Source organism: Rhincodon typus, chromosome 8, assembly GCF_021869965.1.
Source record: "Rhincodon typus isolate 14 chromosome 8, sRhiTyp1.1, whole genome shotgun sequence".
In the NCBI taxonomy this organism is placed as follows: Eukaryota; Metazoa; Chordata; class Chondrichthyes; order Orectolobiformes; family Rhincodontidae; genus Rhincodon; species Rhincodon typus.
Window position 1 is genome coordinate 34,508,922 of NC_063339.1, and position 13,794 is coordinate 34,522,715.

Below are 13,794 nucleotides of genomic sequence, written 5' to 3' on the forward strand. Positions count from 1 at the left end.
TCATGGGATGAGGCCGGGGGTGGGGAGATTTTGAAACTAGTAAAGTCCACATTGAGACCATTGGGTTGTAGGCTCCTGAGATGGAACATGAGGTGCTGCTCCTCCAGTTTCTGGGTGGCGTCATTGTGACACTGGAGGCGGCCCAGGATGGACATGTCGCCCAGGGAGTGGGAGGGGGTTTTGAAGTGGTTCATGACTGAAGGTGTTGTCGTTTGTTGCGAACCAAGCGTAGGTGCTCTACAAAGTAGTCTCCGAGCCTCCGCTTGGTCTCACCAATGTAGAGGAGGCCACATCGGGAGCAGCGGATGCAATAGACCACATTGACAGATGTGCAGGTGACCCTCTGTCTGATGTGAAAGGTTTGTTTGGTTCCTTGAATGGAGGTGAGGGTGGAGGTGTAGGGGCAGGTGTAGCACTTCCTGCGGTTGCAGGGAAAAGTGCTGGGGGTGGTGGAGTTAGTGGGGAGTGTGGAGCAGACGAGGGAGTCGCGGAGGGAGCGGTCCATATGGAAAGCAGATAGGGGTAGGGAGGGAAATATACCTTTGGTTGTGAGGTGGGATTGCAGGTGGTGGAAGTGTTGGAGAATGATACGTTGAATCCGGAGGTTAGTGGGGCGATACGTGAGAACAAGGGGGATTCTGTCTTTGTTTTTGTGCGGGGACGGGATGTGAGGGCAGAGGTGCAGGAAGTGCAAGAGATGCGGTCGAGAGCATTTTCGACCACTGAAGTGGGGGGAGGTTGCGGTCCTTTAAATACGAGGACATCTTGGATGTTCGGGAGTGGAACGCTCCATCTTGGGAGCAGACGCGGTGGTGACAGAAGAATTGGGAGTAGGGGATTGCATTCTTTCTGGAAGGTGGATGAGAGGAGGTAGCTGTGGGAGTCAGTGGGCTTGAAATAGATGTCGGTTTCAAGGCGGTCACCAGAGATGGAGATGGAGAGGTCCAGGAAGGAGAGGGAGGTATCAGAGATGGTCCAGGTGAACTTGAGGTTGGGGTGAAAGGTGTTAGTAAAGTTGATGAACTGTTCAAGCTCCTCATGGGAGCACGAGTCAGTGTTGATACAGTCATCGATGTAGCGGAGGAAGAGGCGGGGGATAGTGCCAGTGTAACTGCGGAAGATGGACTGTTCCATGTACTCTACGAAGAGGCAGGCATAGCTTGGGCCCATGCGGGTTCCCACGGCCACCCGCTTAGTCTGTAGGGAGTGGGAGGAGTTGAAGGAGAAGTTGTTTTGGGTAAGGACGAGTAAGGTTAAGCAGATGAGAGTGTCGGTGGAGGGGGATTGGTTGGGCCCATGGGAGAGGAAGAAACTTAGGGCTTTTAGGCCATCCTGCATGGGGACTGCAAGTGTACAGGGATTGGACGTCCATAGTGAAGATGAGGTGTTGGGGGTCAGGGAATTGGAAGTATTGGAGGAGGTGGAGGGTATGGGTGGTTTCCCAGACATAGATGGGGAGAAAACAGAGTCAAGGTAAGCGGAGATAAGTTCAGTGGGGCAGGAGCAGGCAGAGACAATGGGTCAGCCGGGGCAGTCAGGTTTGTGGATTTTGGGAAGGAAATAGAAACGGGTGGTGTGGGGTTGAGGAACGATGAGGTTGGAGGCTGTGGGTGGGAGGTCACCTGAGGTGATAAAGTTATGGATGGTCTGGGAGATGATGTTTTGGTGGTCAAGGGTGGGGTCATGATCGAGGGGTCGGTAGGAGGAGGTGTCAGAGAGCTGGCGCCTGGCCTCAGCTATGTAAAGGTCAGTGCACCATACCACAACTGCGTCTGCCTTATCTGTGGGTTTGATGGTGAGGTTAGGTTTGGAGTGGAGGCTGCACGTTCCATGGGGGAGGGGGGATGGAGTGAGTGAGAGGGGTGGACAGGTTGAGGCGATCGATGTCGCTGTGGCAGTTGGTAATTTAGAGGTCGAGGGAGGGTAGGAGGCCTTGGAGGTTTGGAAAAAAAATTGACTGACTTCAAACACTTGGAGTGATTTCTTTTAAAAAAGGACATTAAAAAGTCACTGTGGACACTGGAGATTTTATTTACAAGATTTCCTAGAAATCAAATGACCAATGATAAGTGCTTGCTGGGGCTTTTTGAACAGTGACTGGGCTTTGAGGGTTCTTGTTTTACCCTGTCTTTAATTGATGACAAGAAGCCTGTGAGGAAGTGCTGCCCAGCTGGTCTCTCCTATTTCTGAAAGACCCCTGTTGTTGAGTTCCGGGTGAAACTTGTGAATGGGTGACTGAAGGAACATCTCAATTTCCTGAGCAAGCTGTGCCTGTGAAGGTCCCGGATACTACTGTGCATGATCAGAGACTTGACAACCCGTGTCAGAACTTCATAGCAACAGGCATCAGAACAATCTTTACTCTTTTGCTTTTTTTCCCCTGAAACCCAATCTTTGTAGAGAAAAATACTTATCTTCTCTTTTCCTGAAGAGTATGTGTATTTGTGGGCATGTTGGAGGTACTTAGAGGAATAAGCATTTATAGTTCTATATTATCAACTGTTTAGCTTAACTAATTGCATTTTTGAATAAAATTGATAATAAAATGATAAATAATGGTGTTTATTAAGAAATTTGTTTGGTAGACCTCTTTATTCAAAACCTGATGTGAATAAGGCGCTTAATTGGCCATATTGGAATCAGGAAAAACTATTTATATTTTACATTGGCCCCATGGAGGATCCCAGTGACAGTGTACTCTTCCAATCTCAGTCATAACACAGACATACTGGAGACACATATAAAGAGGGAGAGAATAGGAGGGAAGAGAAGTGGAATGAAAAGCAATAATTTCTCACTTATTCTGATTTGGTTTCTTTATTAAAAGAAGTGAAATTGTAGTTTTTGATTTTCCTGCAGTGATTATATGGCCATTGGTGGATATAAGTGTTAATGGGCTCATAATTATACTGTTATACTGTATTGACATGGAACAGGCTTGAGGCAGAGAGGCACAACATTTCATCAGACGGAGGGTATTTAAAGTGTAAATTTAGAGTCATGTTTTTCTCAATTCTCATAGCAATAAAGTGTCAGATTTTCTGTTAAGAATTATTATTAAAATCTCTGCTACCTGATATGGGCTTATCAACTCTTTGATAAAATTGAAGAGTTCACTGAGAATGTCAGTTCGCTATTGGCAATTTTTAAACAATGAGTGACTAATCTTTCTAAGCTGCTCACTTAACATGTGTAAACCTCAGAGCAACATGCTGGTAACAAATGTGACTGTCAAATATAAATTGCTTAGTGTGAAAGTTAACAACTTTACAGTTAGAGTTATTGAGAGTTATAGAGATGTACAGCACGGAAACAGACCCTTTGGTCTAACTTGTCTATGCCACCCAGATATCTGAAATTAATCTAGTCCCATTTGGCCCATATTCTGCTAAACTCTTCTTATTCATGTACCCATCCAGTCTCCACCAACTTCTCTGGCAGCTTATTCCATACATGCACCACCCTCTGCGTGAAAAAGTAGCCCCGTAGGCCCTTTTTAGATTTTTCCCCTTCTACCTTAAACCTATGCCCTCAAGCTTTGGACTCCCCTACCCTTGGCTATTCACCTATTTTGGGCTCGTGAGAGAATATAACCAGGGTGGGAGGAGTCTTTGATCATGTTGGTTTCTTTCCTGATGCAGCGGAAGGTATAGATGGAGTTAATGGATGGAAGGCTGGTTTTGCATGATGGTCTGCAACATAATCAAAGGCCCTTCCCACCCTGTTATAATCTCTTCCACCCTTTTCCTTCTGGCAGAAGATATAAGAGCTTGAATGCACATATGAACAGATTCAGGAATAGCTTCTTCCCTGCTGTTATCAGACCTTTAAATGGACCTCATAAATGTTGCATTCTGTTCTGTTACCCTGATACACTTGTATAGTACGATCTTCCTGTACAGCACGTAAGACGACACTTCTCACTGTATTTTTGTACACGTGATAGTAATAAATCAAGTCAAAACACAGGACCCTATTCTAAGTAAGCAATGGGAGCTTCTGCATATATTGTACCTTTTTTGTTGAAAAAGGTTTATAGAGACTGTCATTTCTTACTGCATTCCCCATGGCAACACCTTGACTGATTAGAGTCTACCTACCTGGTCTACAGTTGAAATACATTAAATAAGATTGACAACTAACAGATCTTGCTGCATCTCCATGCCAACCTATCAATAACCTAGTCACTTAGTGTGTAATTGGTGCGTCCTTTTAAAATTTGGTTTCTTGCATCCGAGACCTGGTGGCTTCAAGGCAGTACAGCTTCAACTTCATGCCTCTTTTTGGAGACGTTTAAATTCTATTCTACCAACCAATTACTAGTGGTTATTCGTTCTGCAAAACAGGCTGTGCATTGCCACTTTCCTGATAATTCCTACAGAAAGTTTCTTACTAGAAATGAGTCAGTTCAGCACTTTTTTAGAAAGTATCAGTCTGAAAGATACCAACAAATTCCATTTTAAAAATTGGAATTATAAGTCTTAGTCATCTTTCATTGACCTTACCTACTTGCCACTTTTTTTTAGCAAGTTAGTCAAATCAATGACGTGATGATGAGAGCTAGATAACATACAGTGACCGACAACCAAACATTTGAAGATGTTACCTAATCAATATTTATGTTCATCATAAGCAACAAAATAACCCTTTTCTCGATATTGATACTGCATCAGTCACAGAGCTTTGTGTACAGTTCTTCATTGATGCTACTTTAGGTCAATGTATTTGATGTTACAGCCTTAATTTTCATGGGAAAAGATTTTTCACAGAACGAATAGTCAAGCTAATGCTTGCTTTTTTACAATCACATTAATTCAATAAGTTAAAATGCAAATTTTCTATGATTTACATTGAGCAGTATTAAACATTGCTAAAAAGAGAAAATATTTTGAGGCTTTTTATCTTGTACTCATCAGAACTAGGATGGAAGAAACAGACTTGGAAAACAATGAGCAATAAGCAAATAATTTGTGCCCTTGCATATTCTGAAAGGAAGAGCAAAAATACAATAAATAAAAAGAAATTGGAAATGCTGAAAATGGTAAATATTCAGAGAACTGAGAATGCACAAAGCTTTTTACTGTACTTGGTTACACATGACTACAATAAATCAAACCAAATCAAAGCAAATACATCATCAGATGAAAAGATCACTGAATATTTCAGAAAGGTTTTCATTTGTGAGCAACAGTCTCCATAGAAACCTTAACCTATCCTTGGATATGTTGGCTAAATCTCTTCAGGTTTCTGTATCCCAATTTTCTTTTACATTCAACTGTCTATAGAGAATAAACGAAAAAGATGAACTGGAGAAGACAAACTGATCCTTTGATTCTGTCCTATTCAGCACTAATGCAACTGGACAAGATAACCAAAATGCTCCACACAGCTGCCATGTTACCTCTTGCGATAGGCAAAGAAAAAATAGACTTTAAGAAAACGCTTGGCCATTAAAGGGAAAAAAATTATTCAAAATTGCTCACTATCACCTTTAGTAAATGAAAATGAAATCCTGTGGATAACAATGACTACGTTATCCTATATATTTGTCGTATGCAACGATAAGAAACAACTCCAGGACGCTTGCATAAAACTATTTTGTGACTCATGAATTAGGGAAATAAATAGCTACATTACATACCTGAATCTACTTTAGCTGATATTTTAGGTAAAATCTGTGTCCTAACGAAACCTACCTAATCTGGGTTTGTAAAGCATAGATTGACATAGTCTAACACTCTATCAAGAAAGCTCAGTTGCAGGTACAAGTTTGAACAAGGAAAGGAAAGATGAGTAAAATTCAGACTAAGCCTAAACCTGTCTCTATACAATGACAAATTCTATTAAGTAGTATGTATTCTGACAATTAACATAATATGACTTTATATTCTTTCATAAGATGTAGGAGTCGCTGACATGGCCAATACTTGTTGCCAATTTCTAAATGCCCGAGAGAAGGTGATGGTGAGCCACCTTCTTAGACTGCTGCAGTTAATCTGATGCAGGTACACCCACAACGGTGTTAGGGAAGGAGTTCAAGCGTTTGGACTTAGTGACAGTGAAAGAATTGTATTATAATTCAAAAACAGGTTGGTGTGTAGCTTAAAGGGTAAGTTACAGGCGGTGGCATTCCTATTCATCTATCATGCTCACTCTTATAGGTGTTAGATCTTGTAGTTTTGAAGACACTGTTGAAAGTTGCTGCAGCACATATTGTCGATGGTACACTGTGCTGACACTGTGCATCAATGGTGATAAGAGTCAATGCTTACACTGGTGGATGGGGTACTGATCAAATGGGTTGTCTTGTCATGGATGACGTCAAGCTTCGAGTGCTGTTGGAAACAGACTCATGTAGGTGTTCCGTCACATTACTGGCTATGGCAAATAAAGGTACAAAAGGGTGCAGCAAGGAGCCGCAGAGTAGCTAGGAGTCTATATAATCATCATGTATGCCAGACAAACCAAGTATCCAGCAATAATGTGGAAGACAAGTTCATAGAATGTATTCAAGATAATTTTTAGATCAATATCAAGAACTAACAAGGGAACAGGTTAATTTAGTCTAGTATTCTGCAATGAGAACCGGAGAAATTAATTACTGTGTAGTAAAGGAGCCTCTGGAGAAGTGTGATAATGATATAATGAAATGTTAAATTGTGTTAGAAAATGATTTAGTTAATTCAGAAGCTAAGGTCTTAAATCTGAACAGAGCAACTATGTAGGTATGAGGGGGAAATTGGTCAAGAAATCCCTAGATTATAAAATGGTCAGTGTAGACTGGAAGGTTGTAAAAGTATCTCTGCTGTTCAAGAAAGAAAGGAAAATAAAAACAGCGGGCCATTAGCCAATTCAGCTAACACCAGTAGCAATGAAAATGCTCCAATCTATTATTGACAAATCTGGATTAGTTTCTTGAGGCTGTAATCGGCAGCACAGAAAAGGGAGAGCAGCAGTAGATATAGTTTATTTGGATTTTCAAAAGGCATTTGATAGACATTATTATATAAGGTTAAGGCTCATAGGATTGGAGAAATACATTCATACAGACTAAGAATTGGTTAATGGACACAATAAAGAGTAGGAAAAAATAGTTTGTTGTTTATTTGGAGGGATAACTAGTTGGATACCATAAGGATCAGTGTTTGGGCCTCAGTCATTTACAATATATAGGGGACTGATTGCAATGTTTACAAGTTGCTGATGATACAAAGCTAAGTGGGGAATGAACTGTGAGGAGAGTGCAAGAAATCTGCAAGAAGTAATAAATAGAGTAGACTAGAAAATGGGAGATGGAAGATAATATGTAAATATATAGTTATCAACTTTATTATGAAAAATAAAAGTGAAAGCCTGAGAACTTTCCATTTTCATAGGAATCTGAGTGTCCCTATATGTGAATCACACTAATTAATATGTAAGTAATGGGAAACAATCGGGAAAACGAAAGGTGCGTTAGCCTTTTTTACATAGAGATTAGGGTAGAAGAGTTAGTGCAGTAACTCAGGATCTAGGAGACCACACCTGCAGTACTGTGGTTTCCTTATCCAAGGAAGGATATGGTTATCAATGAGGGAGAGCAACAAAGGTTCATAAACTGATTTTTGGAACAAGGGGCAGCAGGGAGCTGGGACAGCAGAGAAGCAGTGAGGAGATAAAGAGGGAACAGATAAAGAGCCCTTTTAGAAGCTGATAAAAACTGAAAGAACTGCAGATACTATAAATCAGGAACAAAAACAGAAGTTGCTGGAAAAGCTCAGCAGATCTGGCAACATCTGTGAAGAAAAATCAGAGTTAACGTTTCAGATCCGGTGACCCTTCATCAGAACTGTTCTGACCCGAAACATTAACTCTGATTTTTTCTTCACAGATGTTGTCAAACCTGCTGAGCTTTTCCAGCAACTTCTGTTTTTGTTCTTTAAAAGTTGATGTTTAGTGATTTCTGACTTCTGGTTTACTCCTAATTTTAATTGCTTCACTGGTGATGGCCAAGCTTTCTATTACATAGGCCCTGCGTTCTGTAATTCTCTGCCCAAGCTTCTGTTTCCCTAACTTGCCTTCTTCCTTTAAGACAGCATTTAAAATCTATCTTTATGACAAACTTTGAGGCTCCTGCACTAATACTACCTTATATGGCTCATTGTCAAATTCTGCTTTAAAACATTCTTATGAAACAACTTGAGAGATTTTGTTTTATTAAAGACACTACATAAATACAAGCCGTTGTAGCTAATATCTTGAAATTGCTTTATCATTCTATGTACATTACAGGATTCTAATTTGTTCACAGTAATGAGTTTCCCACTAGAAACAGGCAGGTTTCACCCCAAGACCTGGTTTAAGATGGTGGAAGTGAATCATGACCATAAGCGGATTGCAAAGTCAGCCCTGCAACTTTGATGTATTGTCACCTTGATTACACCACAGTGCATTGATTTCAGTCTCAACTACAAGTACAACAACAACAATGGTGAGTGAGCTGGCATGGATGATGCTGAAACACAATTTTCAAATATCTACTTGCTGGAATAGAATGACGGCCAGGTGGATCTCATTGGCTATTGATATCCTTGATTGGCATTGTTAACCTGGCTGACAGATATAAACAGGAGATTGAGAGTCCCTTCATTCTAAGGACTGGCTCTGAGCTGGCTGGTCAGAGCCCATATAAATAAAGGGTGACTTGGTAATGAAATACTGGCCTCTGTGCAGCTATTTCACTACTCTCACACTGCAAAATGCAAAACAAGCAGCAAGTCAGTGAAGCAATTGATTCATTTGCTACAAATTCAGTATCAAACCAGATCTTAATTAAAAAAGCAAACTGCAAACATGAATGGAACTTCCTGATACTGCCTGTATGGCCTGTTTAATGGATCCTGGAGGAAACAAAAACTAGCTCCAGAGAAGCTCTACTTTGAAAATATTCATTGTCCTTTTTGTTATTACTTGCTCATGGGATGTGGGTGTTGCTGGCTGAGCCAGTATTTATTACCCATCCTTAATACCCCTCAAGAAGGTGGTGGTGAGCTGCTTTTGTGTATGACTGCGGTCCTTGGGATGCAAGTACATCCATGATGTAACTGGGGAGGGAGGCTCAGGATTTTGACTCTGTATCACAGCAATACAGATCCAAGTCAGGATTGTGTGTGGCTTGGAGGGGAACTTGCAGGTGCCCCTTGTTCTTCTGCGTGGTAGGTGTTGTGGGTTTGGAAGGTACTGCCTAAGGAACTTAGTAATTTACTGCAGTGCATCTTGTAGATGGTACACACTGCTGCCACAGTGCATCAGAGATGAAGGGAGAGAGTGTTGAAAGTCGTGGATGGGGTACTAATCAACTACTTTTTCCTGGATGGTGTCAAGTTTCTGGAGTGTTGTGGGAATTGCACTCATCCAGGCAAGAGTTCCATAAGCTCCTGACTTGTGCTTTGTCAATTGTGGACAGGCACTGGAGAATGAGGAAGAGAGTTACTTGCTGCAAAATTCCTTGCCTCTAAACTGCTCCTTAAAATCGTTATGTGAGAATGGCAGAACAATGGTGTGTCTAACTGCCAGGCTTGAAAGGACAGAGAGGCCCACTGGGATGGGGGGGGAGGGGGGGTGGAAACAAGAGGGCATGGTGACAGAGAATGTAACAAGTGTCATTCTCACATCCCGGTCACTTAGTCTGAACTATCAACATCCTTTCTCCCTAGCACTCTACCCTCCACTCCCCACCCCCTCCACTCCCCACCGCCCCCCACACCGCAACTACAGCATAAATGCTGTCCCTTCTACACTTCTACACTTCTCATCAGCTCTGATGAAGAGTCATCTAGACTCAACGTCAGCTTGCTCTGTCTCCATGGATGCTGCCTAACCAAATGTGATCTCCAGCATTTATTGTTTTCCGTGTAATTGGGTAGAAATGGCAAAGAACAAAGTCCACTCGCTTGTGTACAAAAATTTGCATGGGAGTCACCAACTGGCATTAGGACCTAACGTTGCATATGTAATACACCTAACACCTGTTTCAGTCTGCCACTCCATAGACCTAAAAGTTGTCAGCTTCTAGAGATGATTTGCTGCCCAAATATTGCAATTAAACATAAAACTGTTTTGGAAGTAATGGAAAATACTACTTCCTCAAGTAAATCCTGTATGACAACAAGCCACTTCCCAACAATATTATTATTAGTGGAAAAACACTGCAATGTTGAAAAATAATTACATGTAGACATTCACATACATTTTTACCAAAGTACTCCAACTAAGCAAAATACATAATTAACTTTTTTTTGCAATACAAAGCATACTTCGGCCCAAGGAAATGAATACTTCACGGCACTAAGTACTTATTTAGAGTCTAGTTGAAAGCAGAGGAATACCCCTTTCGTGGACATGAAGAATTGAATTTTGAGTTTGTGCCTTGCATGTTGCTGCACGCAGCAAAGAGTTGTTCAGGCATTTATTTACCTGAAAATTGTGCACTGTCAGCCAGAACGCCACTACTGCAGCCTCATAATGGTGAAGAAGTGTTTCCTAACACCAAATGTCAAATTCTGAAGTAAATTCCACAACTGTAGGGTAGTAAAGTCTCACAGACATTGGCTAGTAGAAGAAATGCATCACTTCTATGTTTTAACCATTTATATAAACACCATTAAGCATTACTTCCTTTCATAACCTGCAATTATTCATTTATGCTGAATCTACCACAACATAGGATATGTGTTTTGAAAGATTAAGTCAATATAGCCATAATAAAAGTAATAAACATGTGACAATTTACTCACCCAGCTGGCATAATCGGTGCAGGCAGGTTTTCTTTTAATATTGCAGCAACTGTCAGTGGGACCGAAATAATGTCCAACAAAATATTCTACTTATTTATTTCCAGTTAAGAGGTATGATTTTTCAGCTTTGAAAAGTCTAACAACCAAGCAGGAAATAGGAAGTATAACAAAAAGTTAACAGGAAGTTAGACAGGAAGTTGAAAAGCAAAAACCTCATTGAGGTAAAAGAAAGGGAAGAGAAACTCTTCAGTCGTTCGTTGGTTTGAGTAACCGGGCATCTGATGATATGGACTTGTAATTCAAACCACAGTAATCTTCAGTAAATGGGATTTAACCACACAACCATTGACTGTGATTCATAAGCTATGAAAGCAGTTATTCAATATGCTATTAAGCAATTTTCATTAATTACTGATATACTGGGGCATAATTTTCCCAATTTTTTTCTATGTGTGTCAACAAGTGATTAACACGCTATCCCCACTGACTAGATAATTTGCCCTATCGCATGCCAATCAGTTCATTAGGAGCTGACAGGCAGGGCATAGCCAAGTTTCTTGGCCTATCATAAGGCTTGTTACTGGCATCCTGGCCGACCAGAAGCTACTAGCCAATAAGTAGGTCCAGGTCCACCTCATCTCAAGGGCGACTAGTTGGCTGACTTGGTGGAGGAACGGTGGGTTTTTTTTAAACTTCTTGTCCTGGGGTGGAACATGTGGGGAGAAGGGGTTTAGTGCACTCAGATGAAAGAGAAATGGGATTGCTTCCAGAGGCCCCTAGATTTTAGCAAATGGAACCCCGCACACAACCCCCTCCTGCCAAAACTGTTCAGCAGAAAAACCACTGTATCAAATGATAATACTTTGAAATAAACATATGGTCGCACTGGACTTCCATTCATGTATATAAGATAACTTGCACCAGCATGTCTCATTCACCAGTTTTACTGGATTTTCCCTCTGGGTAGCCACTTTTCTCACCTGATGGGAAGGTAGGTAATGGGGTAAGACGGCAAGTTGAGGCCCTTAAATAGCAATTAATTGACTATTAAGGAGCTTTAATTGGTGGCACATTGAGAAAGTGCCCAATAGACCCTTTCGCTCAGAATTGAATTGGTCAGATGGCGAGTGGGGGAGTGTATATCTCCTGTACCAACTCACCCAATTATTTCTCCCTGTTGCCACCTCACTCGACACCTACTGGAAGGAGGAAATTATCTGCAATATTCTGCAATATATATTTCTCCATTTTTGCATAATTATTACTTACATTTACATATTCCACTGTAATTTTCCAAAGAGTGCAAGATTTCCAGTGATGCATATGTCTACATGAGTGAATACAATCTCCAAGACAAACAGAACAATTGTTTATGCAAAGTCTTTTTATGTCAACATTTGGATGAAAGATGACACTTTAGCCAATTATGTATAAGGGTCGACGTCCAACACACATTTATGACTGCTAAGTCCTAGACATCTTCATAATGTCTAAGGAAATTGCAAACAGAAGCAGCTGTATCTGCATTGAAGACAAGAGTTTTGACCAATCGGACTTTATACCTTACCCTTCCTCTAAGCAACATTCGGTACAGCAAAAGCATTAAAGCTTACCTAACACTCTGTGGTATAACCTGCGTTGGAATACAATAAATGGAAACACATAATAGTTCCCATAATTCTAATGTGTTGCTTTCAATTATCTATTGCAAAATCAGTAGAAAGCAATGACTGAAATGTTGCCAAAATTCAATTACAAAACTGCAGAGTAATGGCTTTAAAACAACTAGGTTGGCATTTTAAGTATAGTTCCTCCTCTGTGTGAGTGCCAATACTTGTTAGTACCCAAACATAGCATAGACAAATTTTCCAACAATGTTGATGGTAAAACTCTGCCAAGATCTAAGGTATGAGATCTTTCAGGGCATTTAATTTCTCTGCGGCAATGTTCTGGTTCTTGCTGAGGATCAAATTGTAGTGTTAGCAAAGGGATTATACTGTTAGCAAAGACCAACAAGAAATGTGATCTCAGCCACCTTTGGATTTGAAACAAGAAACAGAAAGTTCTGGAAAAACTCAGCAGATCTGTTAGCATCAATGGACAGAACAAATATGTAAAGATTTCACCTTTCTGACCTCTCCGTTTTTATTCCATTTCAGCATAAGGGAAGTTTGAGAAATAAAGACTTACCTTTCCATTAGGCGTTGGGAATATTCTAGTTCTAACATTGACTTGAATGACTTCAGAGCTTAACTTTAGCTTACAATTCTTTTCTGGCAGGACAGGCTGAATGTATGGTGGCATTTTCTGGGGATCAGGGGAAGAGAGTTTATCAGATGGAAGGGAAGGTCTGGTACTTCAGCTGCAAACATTTCTTCAGGAGACATTGCTGGGAGAACAGGCTATACCGTTGGTGTAAACCACTTCTCAGGCAGCTGGGTTTTGTTCACTCTCATTTTGTTTCTTGTGTTTTCTCTATTGTCTCGTGTCACTATTTCTTCGGTCAATTAATGAATTCCTGGTTTTCTTTGTAATATGGTATAAATACTATAGTCAATTGCTATATGGTACTGGACTTGCAACTCAGAAACTACAAGTTGTGAAATTAATGCAACGAATCTTAACATAGCCTAATATCAAGAAAATAACTGTGGTAGCTGCCAGATTGTCACCACAAACTAACTAATTTTAGGAGGGTAATCTGCCATCCTAAACATGGATCTTCATGTGATTTTATTTTTTATTCTTTATTCATTCATGGGATGAGGGCATTGCTGGCTAGGCCAGCATTCATTGTCTATCCATACATGATATGCGCAATAACATCCCTGAACGGGATGATTAAATATCTACTCCATGGAACTCCTGCAGAGATATTCTGGAGATGAAATGACAAGCCTCCAAAAGCCACATCACCTTTCTTTTTTCTAAGTATGACTCCAACTACTGGACAGTTTCCCCTCTGTTTCCCATTGACTTCTGCTTTACTAGGGTTTCTTAATGCCACACTTGGTCAAAT

General features: G+C 40.7%; 1 protein-coding gene across 1 annotated transcript in view; it reads right to left on the minus strand.

The window, feature by feature from the left end:
• Window positions 1-10,907, minus strand: part of LOC109913157 (ena/VASP-like protein) — a 167,012-nt gene extending 156,105 nt beyond the window's left edge. The window contains 1 exon segment of the mRNA XM_048600409.1: window positions 10,776-10,907. Coding sequence (XP_048456366.1) covers window positions 10,776-10,786 — 11 coding nt within the window. The 5' untranslated portion in view covers window positions 10,787-10,907.
• Between the last annotated feature and the right edge of the window lie 2,887 nt (window positions 10,908-13,794).